Genomic DNA, 16,115 nt, shown 5'->3' with positions numbered 1-16,115 from the left:
TTGTGCTCAACTCAAAAAGATGAAACTGCTACTGAAATCAGAAACATGTATAGACTGTTGGACAGGAAAGTTTGTCTGGATCAAAATTGTTTTCTTCAATTTCACTACTTTCTCTGTACATTTACAGGTACTGTACATGTGTGAGGATTGGCAGATCCTTTAAAATGCGGAGGCCAATCGCAGGATGTTAGAGTGTCTAAACTTGAGGAGAATCTATGAGCTAAGGATGTTTAGGATAGCAACTCTGCTCTGGATCATCCTCCTGAACAGTTGTTCTGCTCCATGCTCAAGATCTCCAATGATGCACTCTAACGCCTGCAACTGCTCCTCCTTGCAAACAACCACGTTTCTCTTCTGGAATGCTTTGGAGACAAGAGACCTCTTGGGCATCACCCCTTGCTTGGATACGAGGCGCAGTGCTAACTCAAGAAGAGAGGCGGCGACCAATCTAGCCTTGAGCAATAGCCTGACCAGCTTGCACTCGTTAGAGGTAGGCTTTTTGCTAGTCTTCTTGGATTGCTTCTGCGCCTTCTTGACCAAGCGGATGTATGAAAGGACCTTGGCCTGAGTGTTTGAATCGTCTCCCCTTCTGAGGACCACCAGCAGATCTTGGATGGTGGTCTTCAGCTCGGCAAAGTTCTCTTGCATGGCATTGCAGAGATCGATTATCTCGAGAGAACTTTCCATTTCCTCGTCCAACTCCTTCCTTTGCTGGATGGAGCAAACTTGGTTGCTAGGCAAGTGGATGATCTCCTCGATGTGGCTGTAGACATCTCCAAGCCTCCTCAAACCATCGCATGCTGACTCGATGGTTGCAGAAGGGGAAGAGGTGCTTGCCTCCAGGCTTTGCAGCTCGGCTTCGACTTCAGCTTCATTGGAGAGCCTCTTAGATGGCAGGCTAACTGATCGTAGATGGAAAGCCATTGTTTGTATTGGAGTATCTGAGGTTTGAAGACTTGAGGTGTTTTGGATGATAGAAGAAACTTTGGTTTGATGTGTCTATCCCTTCTTGAAGGCCTATTTATACACCAGAAGCAGCTAAGAGAGCATCTTTTGGGTGGTAGACAGAGGGAATCGTGCCATTTCATTTTCAAGATGCTGTCTGCTGTGGTTTCAGGACAGTGCTGCAGAATTGCCACACCATCAAGGTTTTCCACGTGATTTATGTTACTCTGGACCACCAGGCAGCAGACATTTTGAAAATGGGAGTGACACTCTGTCATGTTCCAATTATTGGTAGCAAGAATCTGCATTCATTCTTGGTATTGCTGCGGGTCTTGAAATAGTGCAGGTAAGTGTTTAACAGGTTGTTAACTGGATATTATTGGTGGTATATCCGTATATGTATCAGTATGATTATTGTTATTTAGTGAAAATGCAGATGCTTTACTTGGTTACAATCACGCTAATCACACAGTTATAGCTTGTGCTTTCGTCTATTGAGCTGGCATGTTTCAGCTGCATAGAGCAGAGTAGGACCCATTATGGAAGGATTGTGCACATGAGGCAAATGTGAGTACCATGACATTTGCAAACTAGTTAAGGCCATGTGGCCCATAACCAAGACATCAATCTTTTTTAGCGGCAGTATTGTCTAGTTTTTGCTGCACCAAAAACCTAACTGAACAGGAAATGCCCTCAATATTTGAGGTTAAATATATTTGTTGCTTGTAAAGGACGATATACTCCAAGCACACAGCTTTTCTTAGACATGCGTGTAGAGGACGATATAGCAAGTGATGTAGTTAGCATATTAATGATATCACAGGCATGCATAAATGGTGAAATTCACGACATGAACTTTGGCAAAGAAATTTCTATATTTTGATTCATTGAATTTTTCTGTACATATCCGCAAGTATACATACTGCAAAACTGTTCTAATGATTGACTAATCCTTTAAAAGTTGGATGCCAATCACAGGGGTTTATAACTAGGGGCATCTATGAGCCAAGAGTATTCAGAAGAGAAACTCTGCACTGGACCAATCTCCTGAACAGAAGATCCGCTCCGCTCTCAAGATCTTTGATACTGCAATCTAATGCCTGCAATTGCTCCTCTTCGCACACTACTTTTCCTTTCTGGAATGTTTTGGAGATAAGAGACCTTTTGGGCATCTCGATTTGCTTACACAAGAGGCACGATGTGTATTGAAGCACTGAGGTAGTGATCGATCTTGCTTCTGCTAGTAGCTTGATCACCTTGCAATCCTTCTCATCAGTAGTCTTTTTGCAGACATTCTTGAACTGTTTGTGCACCTTCTTTGTTATCTGGATGCATGCCTTGAGTTGAGCAGCTGCATCATCTTCTCTTTTGAGAGAAAAGAGCAGTTCTTGTACTTTCATCTTCAGCTCGATGAAGCTTTCATGCATGGCACTGCAGAGGTCAAGCAACACAAGTGACCGCCCAAGCTCTTCCTCCACTGCCTTCCTTTGCAGGGTTTGGCAGAGGTTGATTTGGTTGCTTGGCGTGCACATCACCTCCTCAATTTTGCTGTAGAGGCTTCCAAGCCTCCGCAAACTGTCACACATCATGTCAATGGTTGCTGATGATGAAGCCATGGTTGTCTTCAGGCTCTGCAGCTGCTGCTCGACTTCAGATTTGTTTGAGCGAGGGCTAGAAGGCAAACTTGCAGATCTCAGATGGGACGCCATTGCTCAAAGTTGAAACAATGATGCTGTTTAATGTTTATGGAGAACTGGAAATGGAAGAGAGGATTAGGCAAGGCAAGCTGCAGTTTGTTGCTGCTCAACCCAGGCTTCTCTATATATATAACAGAATGCAGAAGCAATGGCATGAATAAAGCAAACGACAGATAGAATCTTTTCCACTACCCTCCATATGCCGTGCACCGGTGTTAAGTGACGGAAGTCCAGACAAGTTGTTATGCACCTGCATTTTAATATTGCAACAAATGTTATGAGTGAGGTTATGTGCCTGGCATGTCTTAATTAGTGGCAACAGCCACTCTGCATGAGGATTTGCGATCTGGATAAGAGTCATGAAGAGGAAGAAGGGAAAAACTGTAGTCTTGGTGTTGATTGAGAGGAATGGTTTGTATTGTCTGCTGATAATTCAACCTCACGATGTTCTATGTTTCCACTACTCGTGCAGCATCGCTCTCTAGAACAGAAGCTCCTGAACAGAAGCTCGGCTCCGCTCTCTAGATCTCTGATACTGCACTCTAATGCCTGCAATTGCTCCTCTTCACATACTAATTTTCTCTTCTGGAATGTTTTGGAGATAACAGATCGCCTGGGCATCTCAAATTGCTTTGACAAGAGGCGCGATGTGAATTCGAGCAGCGAGGTAGTGATCAGTCTTGCTTCTTCCAGTACCTTCGCCACCTTGCAATCCTTCTCATCAGAAGTAGTCTTTTTGCAGACCTTCTTGAACTGTTTGTGTGCCTTCTTGGTCAGCTGGATGTATGCCTTGACTTGAGCAGCTGCATCATCTCCTCTTTTAAGAGACAGGAGCAGTTCTTGTACAGTCATCTTCAGGTTGGCGAAGCTTTCCTGCATGATGTTGCAGAGGTCAAGCAAGACGAGTGACCGTTCGAGCTCTTCCTCCACTGCCTTCCTTTGCAGGGTTTGGCAGAGGCTAACTTGGTTGCTCGGTGTGCACATCATCTCCTCAATGCCGTTGAAGATGCTTATAAGCCTCTTCAAACCATTGCACATCGTTTCAATGGTTGCTGACTGTGATGAGGATGATTGTCTTCATGCTCTCAAGCTGCTGCTCAACTTCGGCTTTGTTTGAGCGAGGGCTAGAAGGCAGACTTGAGGATCTCAGGTGGGAATCCATGCTTGGTGTTGAAGTTTTGATGTAATATATGGAGAAGTGGAGATGGAAGGGAAGTTTAGGCAAGAGAAGCTGCAGTTTGTTGATGCTCGACCTTGGCTTCTCCCTTTATATAACAGAGCTGCAAAAGCAATGGCATGGGCAGAGTAAATGACAGAAGGAACCTTGGTCACCACACCCTCCATATGCCGTGCACTGTTGATAAGCGATGTGTTGAGGTGCATAGCCCCGAAGTACAGACAAATTGTTAAGCACCTGCAGTTTAATACTGCAACAAACGTTAATGAGTGAGCTTATCGATCTGGCATGTCTGAATTATTAGTGACAATTCACTCGACACGAGGGTTTACATTACTTTCAGATCTAGATATGAGATCATGAAGGAAGAAGGGAAGAACTGTAGTTTTGGTGTTTATTGGGAGGAATGATTTGTCTACTCTGCTGATAATTGAACCTTGCAATGTGTTTGACGCTTCCATTGCTCATGCAGCACTGCTGGCATGTTTCAGCTGGCACTACAACAACAGCAAGGACTACCATGTAAGTACGACTTTTGACTTAACGAACAGTATAGCTGACACTTAACATAAGTTTCAGCTTTCTATCTTTAGATAATCGTTCCATATTACATTAATAGGAAAAAAATCCTACGGATGCAGCAGAAATGTAATGAGATGAAGTGGTAAGCTCAAACAGCGAACTTCTACAGCAGTAGCATATGAATTCAGAGAGAATCTGGCAAGATGTTTGAAAGCTTTAGGTCTGTAGGCAATTAGGCATGGAAGGAAGTGTGGTAAACATGTAATTACTGTTAAAGTACACAAATATGTGGTTTCGGTTGGGATAACTTCTGATTGTGCGTTGTACATAGAGATAGCACTTACACTGCTCAATTGGGCCACTTGGTAAGTAAAGCATACCATTTGTGCTTGCTCATTAGAGATAGCACTTATTGCTCAAATGATGAAATCCATAAATTCCATTCTACTTCCTCCATTTGCTTTTGATAGGCATATTTCAGTCCAACTATCTATCCACTTAATGGTTGTCTCAAGTCTGATGCGTGACTCTTTTTTCTTCCAACCGAGATTGGCTACATGGGCATCAAAAAGTCTAGGACTTAATGAATCGCTTGTTTACGAGAACTAGTTAATGGCATGATTAAACAACCAATGTACAAAATTTCATGCTGATTGACAGGTCCTATAAAATTTGGATGTCAATGGCAGTGCACCAACGGAGAATCTACAAGCTGAGAGTGTTCAAAAGAGAAACCCTTGTTTGGATCAAATTTCTGAAAAGATTCTCAACTGAACTCTCCAGGCCTACAATACCCAACTCTAGTCATTGAGCCAAGAGGAAATATACTATCAAAAGAGAATGGAGGGAGTACCAGTTAGTAAAAAGACTGAGGGAATACTAAGGTTAAGGATACTATGTGATTTGTTTTTTCTAGGGAACAAGCAATCACGACTAAGGTAAATTCATTTGGTGGTTTCAGTTTGGATACATTCTGATTTTACATAATACATAGAGAAAGCACTTGTTTTTCAAATGGGGGCCACTAGTAGGGATACAAGTGGGTACCCAATGGTAGTTGTGGGTCACTCTCTTGGTTCATTTCTTTACACTTTTCTTGCTTTGAAATCCGGATTAATTCTTTTGGTTGAATTTTGTGTTGACCCAATGACCTAGAGAAGACCAAACTTGCATCCCTAGCCTCCAGGCTAGTTCAATTAAAAAAATGAAGTCCATTAAACCGATTGGCAGCGAAAGTGAGTGATAGAGAACACATGACCTATGCAATTTCTTTTTCCAGATAATAGAACCATGCCTTTAATCTACTGCTATATCTTTTGAGCTATATACAATCAATGTACAAAATTTCATGCTGATTGACAGGTCCTATAAAATTTGGATGTCAATGGCAGTGCACCAGCGGAGAATCTACGAGCTGAGAGTGTTCAGGAGAGAAACCCTTGTTTGGATCAAATTTCTGAAAAGGTTCTCGACTGAACTCTCCAGGCCTACAATACCCAACTCTAGTGCCTTTAATTGCACCTCCTCGCATGAAACTCTCTTCTTTTGGATTGGTTTGGTGATAAGGGACCACTTGCTCGCACTGCAGGTAGCCATTTGCTTCGACAAGAGCTCCACTGCGGATTTGAGCGCCAAGACAGCGATTCCTCTTGCTGTGATCAATAAGCTGACCAACCACGCATCCTCATGGGAGGTAGACTTGCTGACAGCTTTCTTCAGGTGATGCTTGGCTTTCTTTACCAAGCGGGCGTAGGATTGAGCCTTAACTTGAGCTACTGGGAGGTCTCCTCTGTTGAGAACCATTTGCAGCTCCTGGATGGTCATCTTCAGGTCAGTGAAGCTTTCTTGCACGGTATTGCAGAGATCCAGCACCTGAAGCGACCTCTCCATTTCTTCCTCCAGCCTCTTCCCATGTACCTGGTTGCTATGCAAGCATATGGCCTCATTGATGCAGCTGTAGACATCTCCAAGCCTCCTCAGACCATCGCATACCACTTCGATGGTAGCTGATGGCGTAGAAATGAGTGAGCTTATGCTGTGCAGATCTTCTTGAATCTCAATCTTGTTGGGATGAGCCATAGACGGCCAGCTTGTTGATCGCTGATGGCCGGCCATGTTTGGGATGAAATTTTGAGCAATCTCAGTGTTGAGATGGGAGATGAGATAGGCAAAGGGAGCAAAGGCTGAACTGATTGTTGTGTCGATACTTGCAGTCGCCTACTTATAATCAGGAGGTTGAGAAGATGGTGTGGGTACAATGGAAGGACAGCAGGAACCTCCATGACCACCACCCCATCTGCCCCTGATTGCAGGTCACAGACAAGATGATGCCCTTCACCTGTTGTCTACCTCACCACGTATCGCTGACTTACATGGCTAGGCTGTCATGTTGGATGCATTGCCAGCAGAGTACAGTGCACGCTCGAGGGATTGATGTGCTGTTTGGGTTCAGAGTACGGCCTGGAGTCTGAAAGGAACAGGAACAGAAGAGGTTCATGGAAGGTTCATCAGTGTTGAGAGGCATGTTTGGGCAATCCGAAGCAGGATCCGCCTTTCGTACTCATTTGGTAAAGGGCATGTTCCAGGAATGTCTGGTTCAAGCGCCGCCTGAATCCAGTCCATTCAGCATGATGCGTGGATGGGCGGTTTTCTTGCTCGTCGTTCAGCAGGCAGCATCAAAATTAGTAGCCGTGAAATTATGTGCATGAACTTGACGCCTTGGTGATTAATTCCTTGTACATTAAGTGATGGAAATTTTTTCCTGGAAATCTCCATGGGTGAGCATGCCTCACGTCTGTTTGCGATATTTTCACCCTTTTTTAACTCCTGTCGTGTTGATGCACAATATGACATTTTTTTTTGTCGTATTACTGCACAGCTTTACTCTGCATGGTGAGGGAGGCATGACTTGTGTGATTCTTCTCTATTGCTACACATTTGTTTCGTTTGAAGTGTGAAGTCTCTCACATTCTCACATTCTATCAAGTGAAAAATTACAAAGATAAAGCATATATATGATATTTGAATGTAAGAAAGACAAGAAATTGGCACGAAATGTTTCAAAGAGAATCGAAATTCTATCCAGTGGCATGTACAGATCCGAGTTTTTATATTTTCATTAATAATTCTTTGGTTGTGGTAAGATCCATGATGCATCATAGATTGAGATCAACTTTCCATTAGCATGGAGCACCAAGTGTCAAAATTTTTACACGCAGATCATCTATCTGTGCTATCTGATCTACAAGCACGGCTACTCGATCTACATTTTAAGCTCTGGTGAATCTAACAGCTGCGCACGTTGAGCAAGAACACCCTGCACTGCACCAGCCGCCTGAACAGCAGCTCCAGCCCGTCCTCCAGCTGCTGAATCGTGTCGCCCAGTGCCCTCAGCTCCCGCTGCACCCGCACCGCCGCCTCGCCATCGTGCGAGTCCTTGGACGGTAGAGCCGGCAAGGACACAGTGGCCTCGTCGGCGGCTTCCTCGCACGCCACCCGGGCGCTCTTCCGGAACGCCCTCGCCACACGCGTGGACCAACTGCTCGCCGGCCGAGGGGTACCAGCGGCGGCGGCCACGCGCCGCGACAGCGCCGCCACGACGCGCTCCAGCACGGCCACGGTGAGCCGCCGCGCCTCCTGCAGCGCGTGCCCGCCGCCGCCGCCGCTCGCCGCCTGGTGCTCGGACCTTGATCCGCCGGCGCGGCGGCGCTGCCTCCTGGCGTCCGCGCCCGCCCGCCGCGCCAGGCGCGCGCACGCGCGCGCGGCGCGGTCTGCCGCCGCGCCGTCGCGCCGCCGTAAGGCCGCTTCGGCGTCGAGCGCGCACGCGCGCATGGCGCCGAGCGCGTCCCGCGCCGCGGCGCACGCGTCGAGAAGCGCCACGGAGGCCTCCAGCTCGCCGTCCACCTGGTCGGCGCGCGCGGACCGCGCCAGCGCCTCCGCGTGCTCGTACACGCGCGCCACGCCCTCCAGGGCGCCTGCCATCGCCGCCGGCGAGGAGCACGACGCGACGAGGACGTGCTGCCGCAGCCTGCTCAGCTGCTGCTCCGCCGCCGCGCAGTGCTCCATGTCCATGACCGATCACTTCACTGGGGGCGTAGTCCGTACGTTCGTGATGGATTCGCAGTACACTTGTGAAGCTCTTCAATCCATCGCCGGACTTGCCGTGCGAGCGCATATATACCATGGACATGGCAGATGCTCCGTCCCGTGCGCTGTCATGTCGGCGGCGGCACGGCCTGGCTGGCATGCCACCCGCGGCCGCGGCAACCAAGACGCACGGCGGCCGGCGGCACGTACTAGGAAGCGTCGCCCGAGTGCGCCGCGGTTGCAAACCGCACATCAGCTGAAGAAGTGGTTGGGCGTGCATGAACGAGCGCACACAGGGTACGTGGCGTCTCCATGGCCGGCGACGGCGAAGCTGCCGCGGCGTTGCGCACGCACAAGCATGCACGAATCATTGGGGATCACGTACGGGATTATATCCGTATGATCGGGGCCCGTACAGGCCTGTGATTCGAAGTAGTTTATGCCGGGATGTTTCAGGGTTTCAGATGGACATGCTTGGATTGTTAAATGGAGCAAGACATCCTTGGGATCCTCTGCAGGGTCTAAACAAGGAAGGGAGATACGGTCAGCGCTGTACTCTTGTGCTGGCCTGATCCGGTGACCAGCCCTAATCGTGAGAGGTTAGTGTGTCTGCCTGTCCGAATCCCCTACATTATGACTTTATGTGAGAGGATACGTGTCAGTTCCATAGTAGACAACATGTCTGGATCGTTAATCTGAGCGATGCAACGACAACCTAGCTTACAGATCATCTGAACAATGCAACGACAATCTTACAGATCATGCAATGTGATGATCAATTATTGCACTTCCATGCCGGCGTGCTGAAAGAGATAAACAGCAGCCAGTATTGTAAAGGCTTGCATCCTGTTCCTTGCTGCAATTCCTGCTGCTGGAAATCTGAATTGACCTCACTCAGTTGTGAGCAATTGCCAATAGAGCAGCTCACAAAACAAATCCACGAAGCCAATTACGAGCGCATACGCAGAGGACTAACAAAATGAACATTCAGCCTTTTGAGGCAACACAGTTCTTGGACCCTACACTACTCAAATCGATTTAAATATGTGTGATCAAGTTTTCAGGATAAATACCATGCTAACGTTTGGAAATTTCAATATTCTCAATTAAGTTTCATATTTAACTAAAAAGAGAAAAATGTATATATAATGAATTGAACACAAATTTGTTAACATAACAAACTCAGTTAATTACTACAATTGAAAAAAAACAATCACGACAAAATAATTGTGCATGTACTATTCGCAAACAAAAATGCTAGGACTCTTACGTCCGGAGAAATTAAAAAAATCGGACGCGGCTCCTGCCCACATGCTGACGTGCCCCTATCCCCCTTCCCTCCTTCACCGCGGGCCTCACCACAAACCTTATCCCCTCCCTTCCAGCACTTTTGTCTCTAACCGTTCTCTCTCTTTCCCCGTTCTTCCTCCATGAACAGATGGATTGCACGGTGGTAGCCTCGACGAGCACCAAATGCGGCACCACGTGGAGGTCGCGCGGCAGCCGCGGTGAGCCGTTCGCGCCGGATGTGTTTGACAGGTACACGCCCGTGGAGTCCCGCGGCGGCCTCCTCGTCCTCCGCCGTAGCGCCCTGTTCGCGGAGCGTGCCGTCCTCTGCATCTACGACCTCGTCACCGGGCGCCGCGCCTTCCTCCCACCCCTGGAGGTGCACCAGCAGTCCTGCAGCCTATTGCTTCTGGGAAACGAAGGCGGTGCCGGCGGTTGCGCCGGACGGTTGTCCCACCGGCTGGTCGTCATGGACCTGAGCGGGCCCTGGCTCCTCTGCATGATGCTTGACGCCGTGGCGAAGCGGAGCAGTAGAAGCTCGCGCCTATTGACGGCTCCATGTTGCGATACGTACCTCCTGGTGTTGCAGTAGAGATTTTTGGATGTTGCAAGTGCTATAGATGTGCGCGAGTATTGCAGATGAATGTACCTTTTGACGTTGCACGATTGATTTTCTGAGATGTTTCGATGTTGCAACATTTAGCTTTTGAGTTTCATCTGTTGATTTTTCATGCTGCAATATTTGTTCCTGTACGAGCTCAATCTCAACCTAACATATGATGATTTATTTGGAAATGTTGCAGGAAACATATGTTCAATGTTGCAGTGTGAATTTTTCCTCACTGAATATTTATGTTTACATTGAGCTATTTTTTCATATTTTTTCAATGTTGCAACCATAGATTTTCGATGTTGCAGCTATTTTGTTTTGATGTTGCAACGGAGGGTCCGATTATTAGTGGGTATTTATTATAGTACTACTGTAGCTGTCAGATTTTAAACAGATGGTGATGCATGTGTCCGATGGGAGTTGCTCCTATCGAACGTCCGGATGCTAGCCAGCCCCGTCGGCAAAACATGACATACTTCAAACACATGAAAAGAAATGCACGCATGGACTGACGACTACCGAGGCCGAGCGGAGGCGATGGCGCGCTGACGGTCTTCCGGTGTCATAGATGGGAGGAGCGGCATCAGGTGCCCTAATCTTTTTGGACAAGTCAATTATTTGGTGGGGTATTGAGACCGATCATTGATCGGTCAACTTATATGCTCTTCCGTTTCTGCTCTGATGAAAGAAAAGGAGCGCCTTGATTTCTCGTGGCAGGACGCGTCCGTTCGCGACTTCGCGTTCTTGAAAAAAAAATGAAAATCGCTGAGGCGCAGAGACCAACACGCGAGGAAAACAGATCCAGCTTCGTTGGAGAAGAAGGGTTCAAGAAGGCAGAGGCGCAGGCAGCCAACAAAATTAAAGAAAAGAGAAACAAGGAAATCATGCGCACGAGTTCTTATGACTACTCTTATGACTAATTAAGGACGATCAATGTAACAAACATACGTACAGGTTCAAAAAAAGATGTATTTTTCGAGAATACGCAGGAGAGCTGCGCACCTTTGTATTAAGAAGAGAATGAAAATAGTTACAACGCGGGCTATTCCAGATGCACGCACACGATTTAAGATCGAATTTCAGCTATTACATGCCACAATAAACAACCTACAACAGTCCAAGCTAGCACCTAATGATAAGTCTGTCCAAGCAGCTGCTGCGTTTGCGGCCAATCCAGCATATTTAAGTGTTTGGCGCCGGCCGCACACCACAAAGAACCTTCCTGAATGATGTCAGCTGCCAGCGAAGCAGGTGTTTTGTCAGAGGCTCTCGTGAATACTCGATCATTGCGCTGCTTCCAGATTCTCCTAGAGATCAGCATGAATGCTGAATCGAACCCCTTCCTCTTTGATCTTCGAATTGAACTGCGCTTGTTAGTCCACGAATCAGCTAAGGAGCAGTCAGGTGCCGGCGTGATGTTCTGAATGTGCAACCTGACACTGACGAAGTGCCAGACCTCCTGGGTGTAGGGGCACAAAGCGAACAAATGAGTGGTAGTTTCAGGAGCCTGATCGCAGAGGGCACAATCTGAATTGCTTTGCAGATTATGACGGTGTCGTCTTTCAGCCGTCCACAGCCTTTCCTTCCTCTGCAACTAACTGAGCTAATCCGAGACCAAGCTGCTGATTGGTGCGCGGCAGGAGCCAAACACTTAGCAATGTTCCAATGGCCGTGACAACAGGACGACGCTGAAGCAACGGTACCTTAGTGGTTTCTTACCCTGACCTTTGAGTTTAAACGGATGTAAATAAGTTGCCATGTAAGCTCAAGCTACATTTCAAAACCGTGTGCGTGAGCCCGGTAGGCCCGCGTTGTAACAATTCTATTCATTCTTCTTAATACAAAGGTACGCAGCTCTCCTACGTATTCTCAAAACAGATTTTCAAAGGAGCCCAAGCCTGCCAGATGAACTTTGCTGCCGCGAATTTCGTGGCGCCAATGAAGAATGCTCGGTAAGCTGATTTGGCTGTGTAGATGCCCGACGCATTCCACCTCCAGGAGACTCTGTCCTCGACAGCATCGGATAGCTGAACCTCAACGAGTGCATGCCAAAGAAGAACGTACTGAGAAAAAGCAGCCACTGTAGCACGTTCGACAACATCGCGTATCCACTGTTTGTGGTGCAGCGCTTGCGCTACGGTTCTTGTTCGCCTGATGCTTGGCCTGACCAAGTTGCAAAGATCTGGTGCAAGGAGGCAAGGTGATGACTGTCCGAACCGGTTGTCTTGCCAGAACAAGGCCAAATTTCCGTCGCCAAGCTATACCTGAATCGAGGCCTGAAACATCTGACGGAGTACAGGTTGATGAGCGAAATCCAGGTTCAGGTGTCTCCACGGTCTGTTGGGATCCGTTTTCTGAAGCCAAAGCCATCTCAACCTGAGAGCAAAGGAGGCGATTCTGAGGTCTGTGATGCCCAATCCACCATATTCAGTTGGCCTGCAGGTTGTTGGCCAGGCTACCAGACATTGCCGGCCCATAGGAACCCCCTGCGTCTCTTGTTGATCTCCTGCAGGACCCAGTCCGGTATTTTCAGTGAAATGAGGGTATGAGTACAGATTGAGCTCATGACCACTTTGACTGTAGTCAATCTACCGGCTTTCCTTGTCGATCAAAGGTTGGAAATGTTGTTTTGTAAGACGTCGAACAGTGAGAGGGATGCCCAAGTACTGGATGGGAAAATCGGCCACTCGAGCTGGTAGGATGTCTCTGATCCCGTTTATCTGCTCTTCTGAACATGCAATAGGCGCTACGAGGCTCTTCTGCAAATTGGTGTGTAGGCCGGAGGCATAGCCGAAGAACTGCAGGACTTCCTTGATGGTGATCATATCCTGAGTCCTTGGAGCAGCAAACAGGACGACGTCATCAGGTAAAGTGAACACTGATGTTGTAATTCCGGGATCGGCTGGAGCAGCTAACAACCCTTGCTCAACAGCTTTTTTAAGCAGTCTATGCAGAATCTCCATGAGCAATATGAAAAGCATAGGGCAAAGAGGGTCCCCTTGTCTAAGCCCCCGTGCATTGCGGATTGGCCGGCCAGGGGTGCCATTGAGCAAGATTCTGGTCGTCCCTGTCGAGATTATAGCAGACGCCCAATCACGAAACTTTGCACCAAATCCTAAAGCTTCCATCACCTGAAGCAAGAATGGCCAACACACGGTGTCAAATGCTTTTGAGATATCAAGTTTCAGGAGAACTGAGGCTCTCTTTTTCCTGTGCAACGACCTGGCAGCTTGCTCCACGAATTTGAAGCTGTCGTGAATCGATCATTTGTGGATGAACGCGCTTTGGTTCACATCCACTAGATGATGAAGTTCCGGAGCAAGCCTGTTGGCCAATAGCTTTGCTACCAATTTAGCAAAACTATGTATTAGACTTATCGGCCTGTAATCCGCCGGTGATCTGGGTCCTGGCCCTTTGGCAACAGTGTGATGAGTGCACCATTCAACCTGTGAAGCTGAGCACTTCTCCCACTATAAAAAGCACTGAACGCTGACATGATATCCAACTTAATCACCGGCAATGCAGAGATGTAAAATTCTGCTGTGAAGCCATCAGGGCCGGGGGATTTCTCCTTGGGCAAGTTCCTGATGGTGCTCCAAACGTCTTCCTCGGAAAAAGGGGCTTCTAGGTGGGATAAGTTAGCTTGCTGAATTCCAAGAACTTGTAAATCCGTAACCTCCGAGCGCTCTACGGCTGTCCCCATAATTCTCATGAAGTAAGAGTACAGCATGTGTTCTTTTTCATCATGAGTGAAAGCCACGGCATTGTCGTATTCAAGTCTGGCCACAAACCTCTTCCTAGTCCTGTTGCTGCACTGCATATGAAACAATCTGGTGTTGGCATCACCATCCCTGAAATAGACCATCCTCGAGCGTAGGCGGGCGATAGTTCTTTCGAGCGACAGGAGCCCCAAAACCTTGCACTTGAGCTCTTTCCTCAGCGTGGTTTCCTGTGGCGTTAAGCTTCTGTAATCCTGGGCGCTGTCTAGCCAGAGGATCAGTGTTTTGGCAATGAGAATTTTGTGATCGGACATTACCCACACATTGCTGGCTCCATCTGTGCAGATCCCGTGAAGTGTTCTTGAACTTCATATCTAACCGGGTGAAAGGATTGGATATTGTGCTGGGGCAAACCCAACCTCTGATCACAGCGTCTATGTAGCCCGGCAGTTTCGGCCACCATGCTTCAAAATGGAACCTTCGTTTGGTGCAGAAGGTTGGACATATCTGATGAAAGTGCCTGAAGAAAGCAGAAAGGAAAATGGGCATCCCACTCGACAGACACAAGCACTCTGTCTGATTTGGCCATGGTCGGTTCCTGTCGCTCGTTGCTCCAAGTATACCTCCTGCCGTGAAGGTTTACGTCTTTGAGTTGCAGTTCATCTGCAAATCTCCTAAACCTGCCCATGTTCCGGCGGTTAACAATGTCTCTGTTCTTGTCGGCCGCGTCGAGGACTAAGTTAAAGTCGCCAGTGATAAGCCACATTGGCGTGACGATGTTGTGAACGGACCAGAGCTCATCTAAGGACTCTACCTTGTCTGCGTTCGGCTGCGGACCGTAAACGTTGGTCAGGCACCATGGTTCAGGAGAGCCTTGCACCGAGATGGTAACCGTGATGGAGAAACGGCCGACGTGCAAGGTCGTGCAAGAGACGTCTGGGCCTCGACAGGCCACCAACAACCCTCCGCTGGCTCCGACCGAAGGCAGAAAAGCGTAGGATGAAAATGCGTTTCCAAGCAACTCTGAGACCATGAATGGGTCGATTACACTCAGTTTAGTTTCTTGCACACAAACTACAGAGGCTCTTGCGTCTTGCGTGACGTCGCGCAAAGCATCCCGGCGGCATCGTGCGTTCAGACCCCGCACGTTCCACACCAGCACGTTCTGGTTTGTAACTTCCATCGGTCCAGGTGGCCACCACAGTTGTTGGCGTTCCGAACCGAGGCGATCATGCGCCGCCGGCCTGCCTTGCCATCTGCAAGAGTTCATCATCTGTGAGACTGCTGGCTGCAGGGAAAAAATCGCGCAAAGCTTCAAAGTGGCGCAAGTACAGCAGGAGCCCGGTAGGTAATCCAGTACTGCAGTCGGCATCAAGTACAGCGTTTTGTATGACTCTACGTCTGCACGACATGATCTAGCAGGTTCTACATCAGCATTGAAATAAGTTATAACTATAGCATCTCTTTCTGAAACCAGCAAATATGTCAAAGACTCAAAAGTACAGCCGCCTTCTTTGAACCTGCAATAAGTTGCACAGCTAATAGCTAGGTGAATTCATGTAGTCACGAGGCATCTAACCGTCCAATGCGAAACGTGCCCTCATCTGCCAAAAAAAAAATCAGGCATATAATTGTCAAGACATGCCAAACTTGTTTATCCAATCAACATGATGCAACAAGTATAAACCCTATAGCTCCAGGAACGCATCAGTACCAGGATACAACTGGAGCCGCTGTGCAACCTCAAACTTCTTCTTGACAAAATCCAGATAAAATTTTGGTCTTTCAGCAGACTGACAAACAAATCAGGTCCACAATTAATTATTAATCTTAAACTCATGCAGGGTTACATATTAGCCAGGCAAGAAACTATTCCATTGAAAACAACCTTTATCTTGTAAACTGCATCGATAATGTGCTTTAAGACTTCGTCTTTATCTGTAACCTAAAAAGGCAAACAGAGAGATCAAAGGAAAAACATGGTAGTTCTTAACATATAGCATATACCCGCAATAATATATGTACTTACATGGCTTGGGACTTGACCAATGCATGTTTTAAACTAACAAAGA

At 47.6% G+C, this 16,115-nt stretch overlaps 3 protein-coding genes and 1 pseudogene across 3 annotated transcripts; all 4 read right to left on the bottom strand.

Annotated features, from left to right (window-relative positions):
* Positions 1-70: 70 nt before the first annotated feature.
* LOC117859772 (uncharacterized) lies at positions 71-1,009 on the bottom strand. Its single transcript, XM_034742955.2, has one exon. It carries the CDS (start codon positions 922-924, stop codon positions 214-216), a length of 711 nt encoding a protein of 236 aa, XP_034598846.1. The 5' UTR covers positions 925-1,009; the 3' UTR covers positions 71-213.
* A 792-nt stretch (positions 1,010-1,801) lies between these two features.
* LOC117861987 (uncharacterized) lies at positions 1,802-2,666 on the bottom strand. Its single transcript, XM_034745493.2, has one exon. It carries the CDS (start codon positions 2,652-2,654, stop codon positions 1,944-1,946), a length of 711 nt encoding a protein of 236 aa, XP_034601384.1. The 5' UTR covers positions 2,655-2,666; the 3' UTR covers positions 1,802-1,943.
* Positions 2,667-2,999: 333 nt separating this feature from the next.
* Positions 3,000-3,971, bottom strand: LOC140223134 (uncharacterized; annotated as a pseudogene).
* Positions 3,972-5,587: 1,616 nt separating this feature from the next.
* On the bottom strand, positions 5,588-6,624 carry LOC140223135 (uncharacterized). Its single transcript, XM_072294638.1, has one exon. It carries the CDS (start codon positions 6,454-6,456, stop codon positions 5,749-5,751), a length of 708 nt encoding a protein of 235 aa, XP_072150739.1. The 5' UTR covers positions 6,457-6,624; the 3' UTR covers positions 5,588-5,748.
* Positions 6,625-16,115: the final 9,491 nt, after the last annotated feature.

This window comes from Setaria viridis, chromosome 6, assembly GCF_005286985.2.
Source record: "Setaria viridis chromosome 6, Setaria_viridis_v4.0, whole genome shotgun sequence".
Lineage (NCBI taxonomy): Eukaryota > Viridiplantae > Streptophyta > Magnoliopsida > Poales > Poaceae > Setaria > Setaria viridis.
This window is presented reverse-complemented; position numbering and strand designations above follow the sequence as displayed.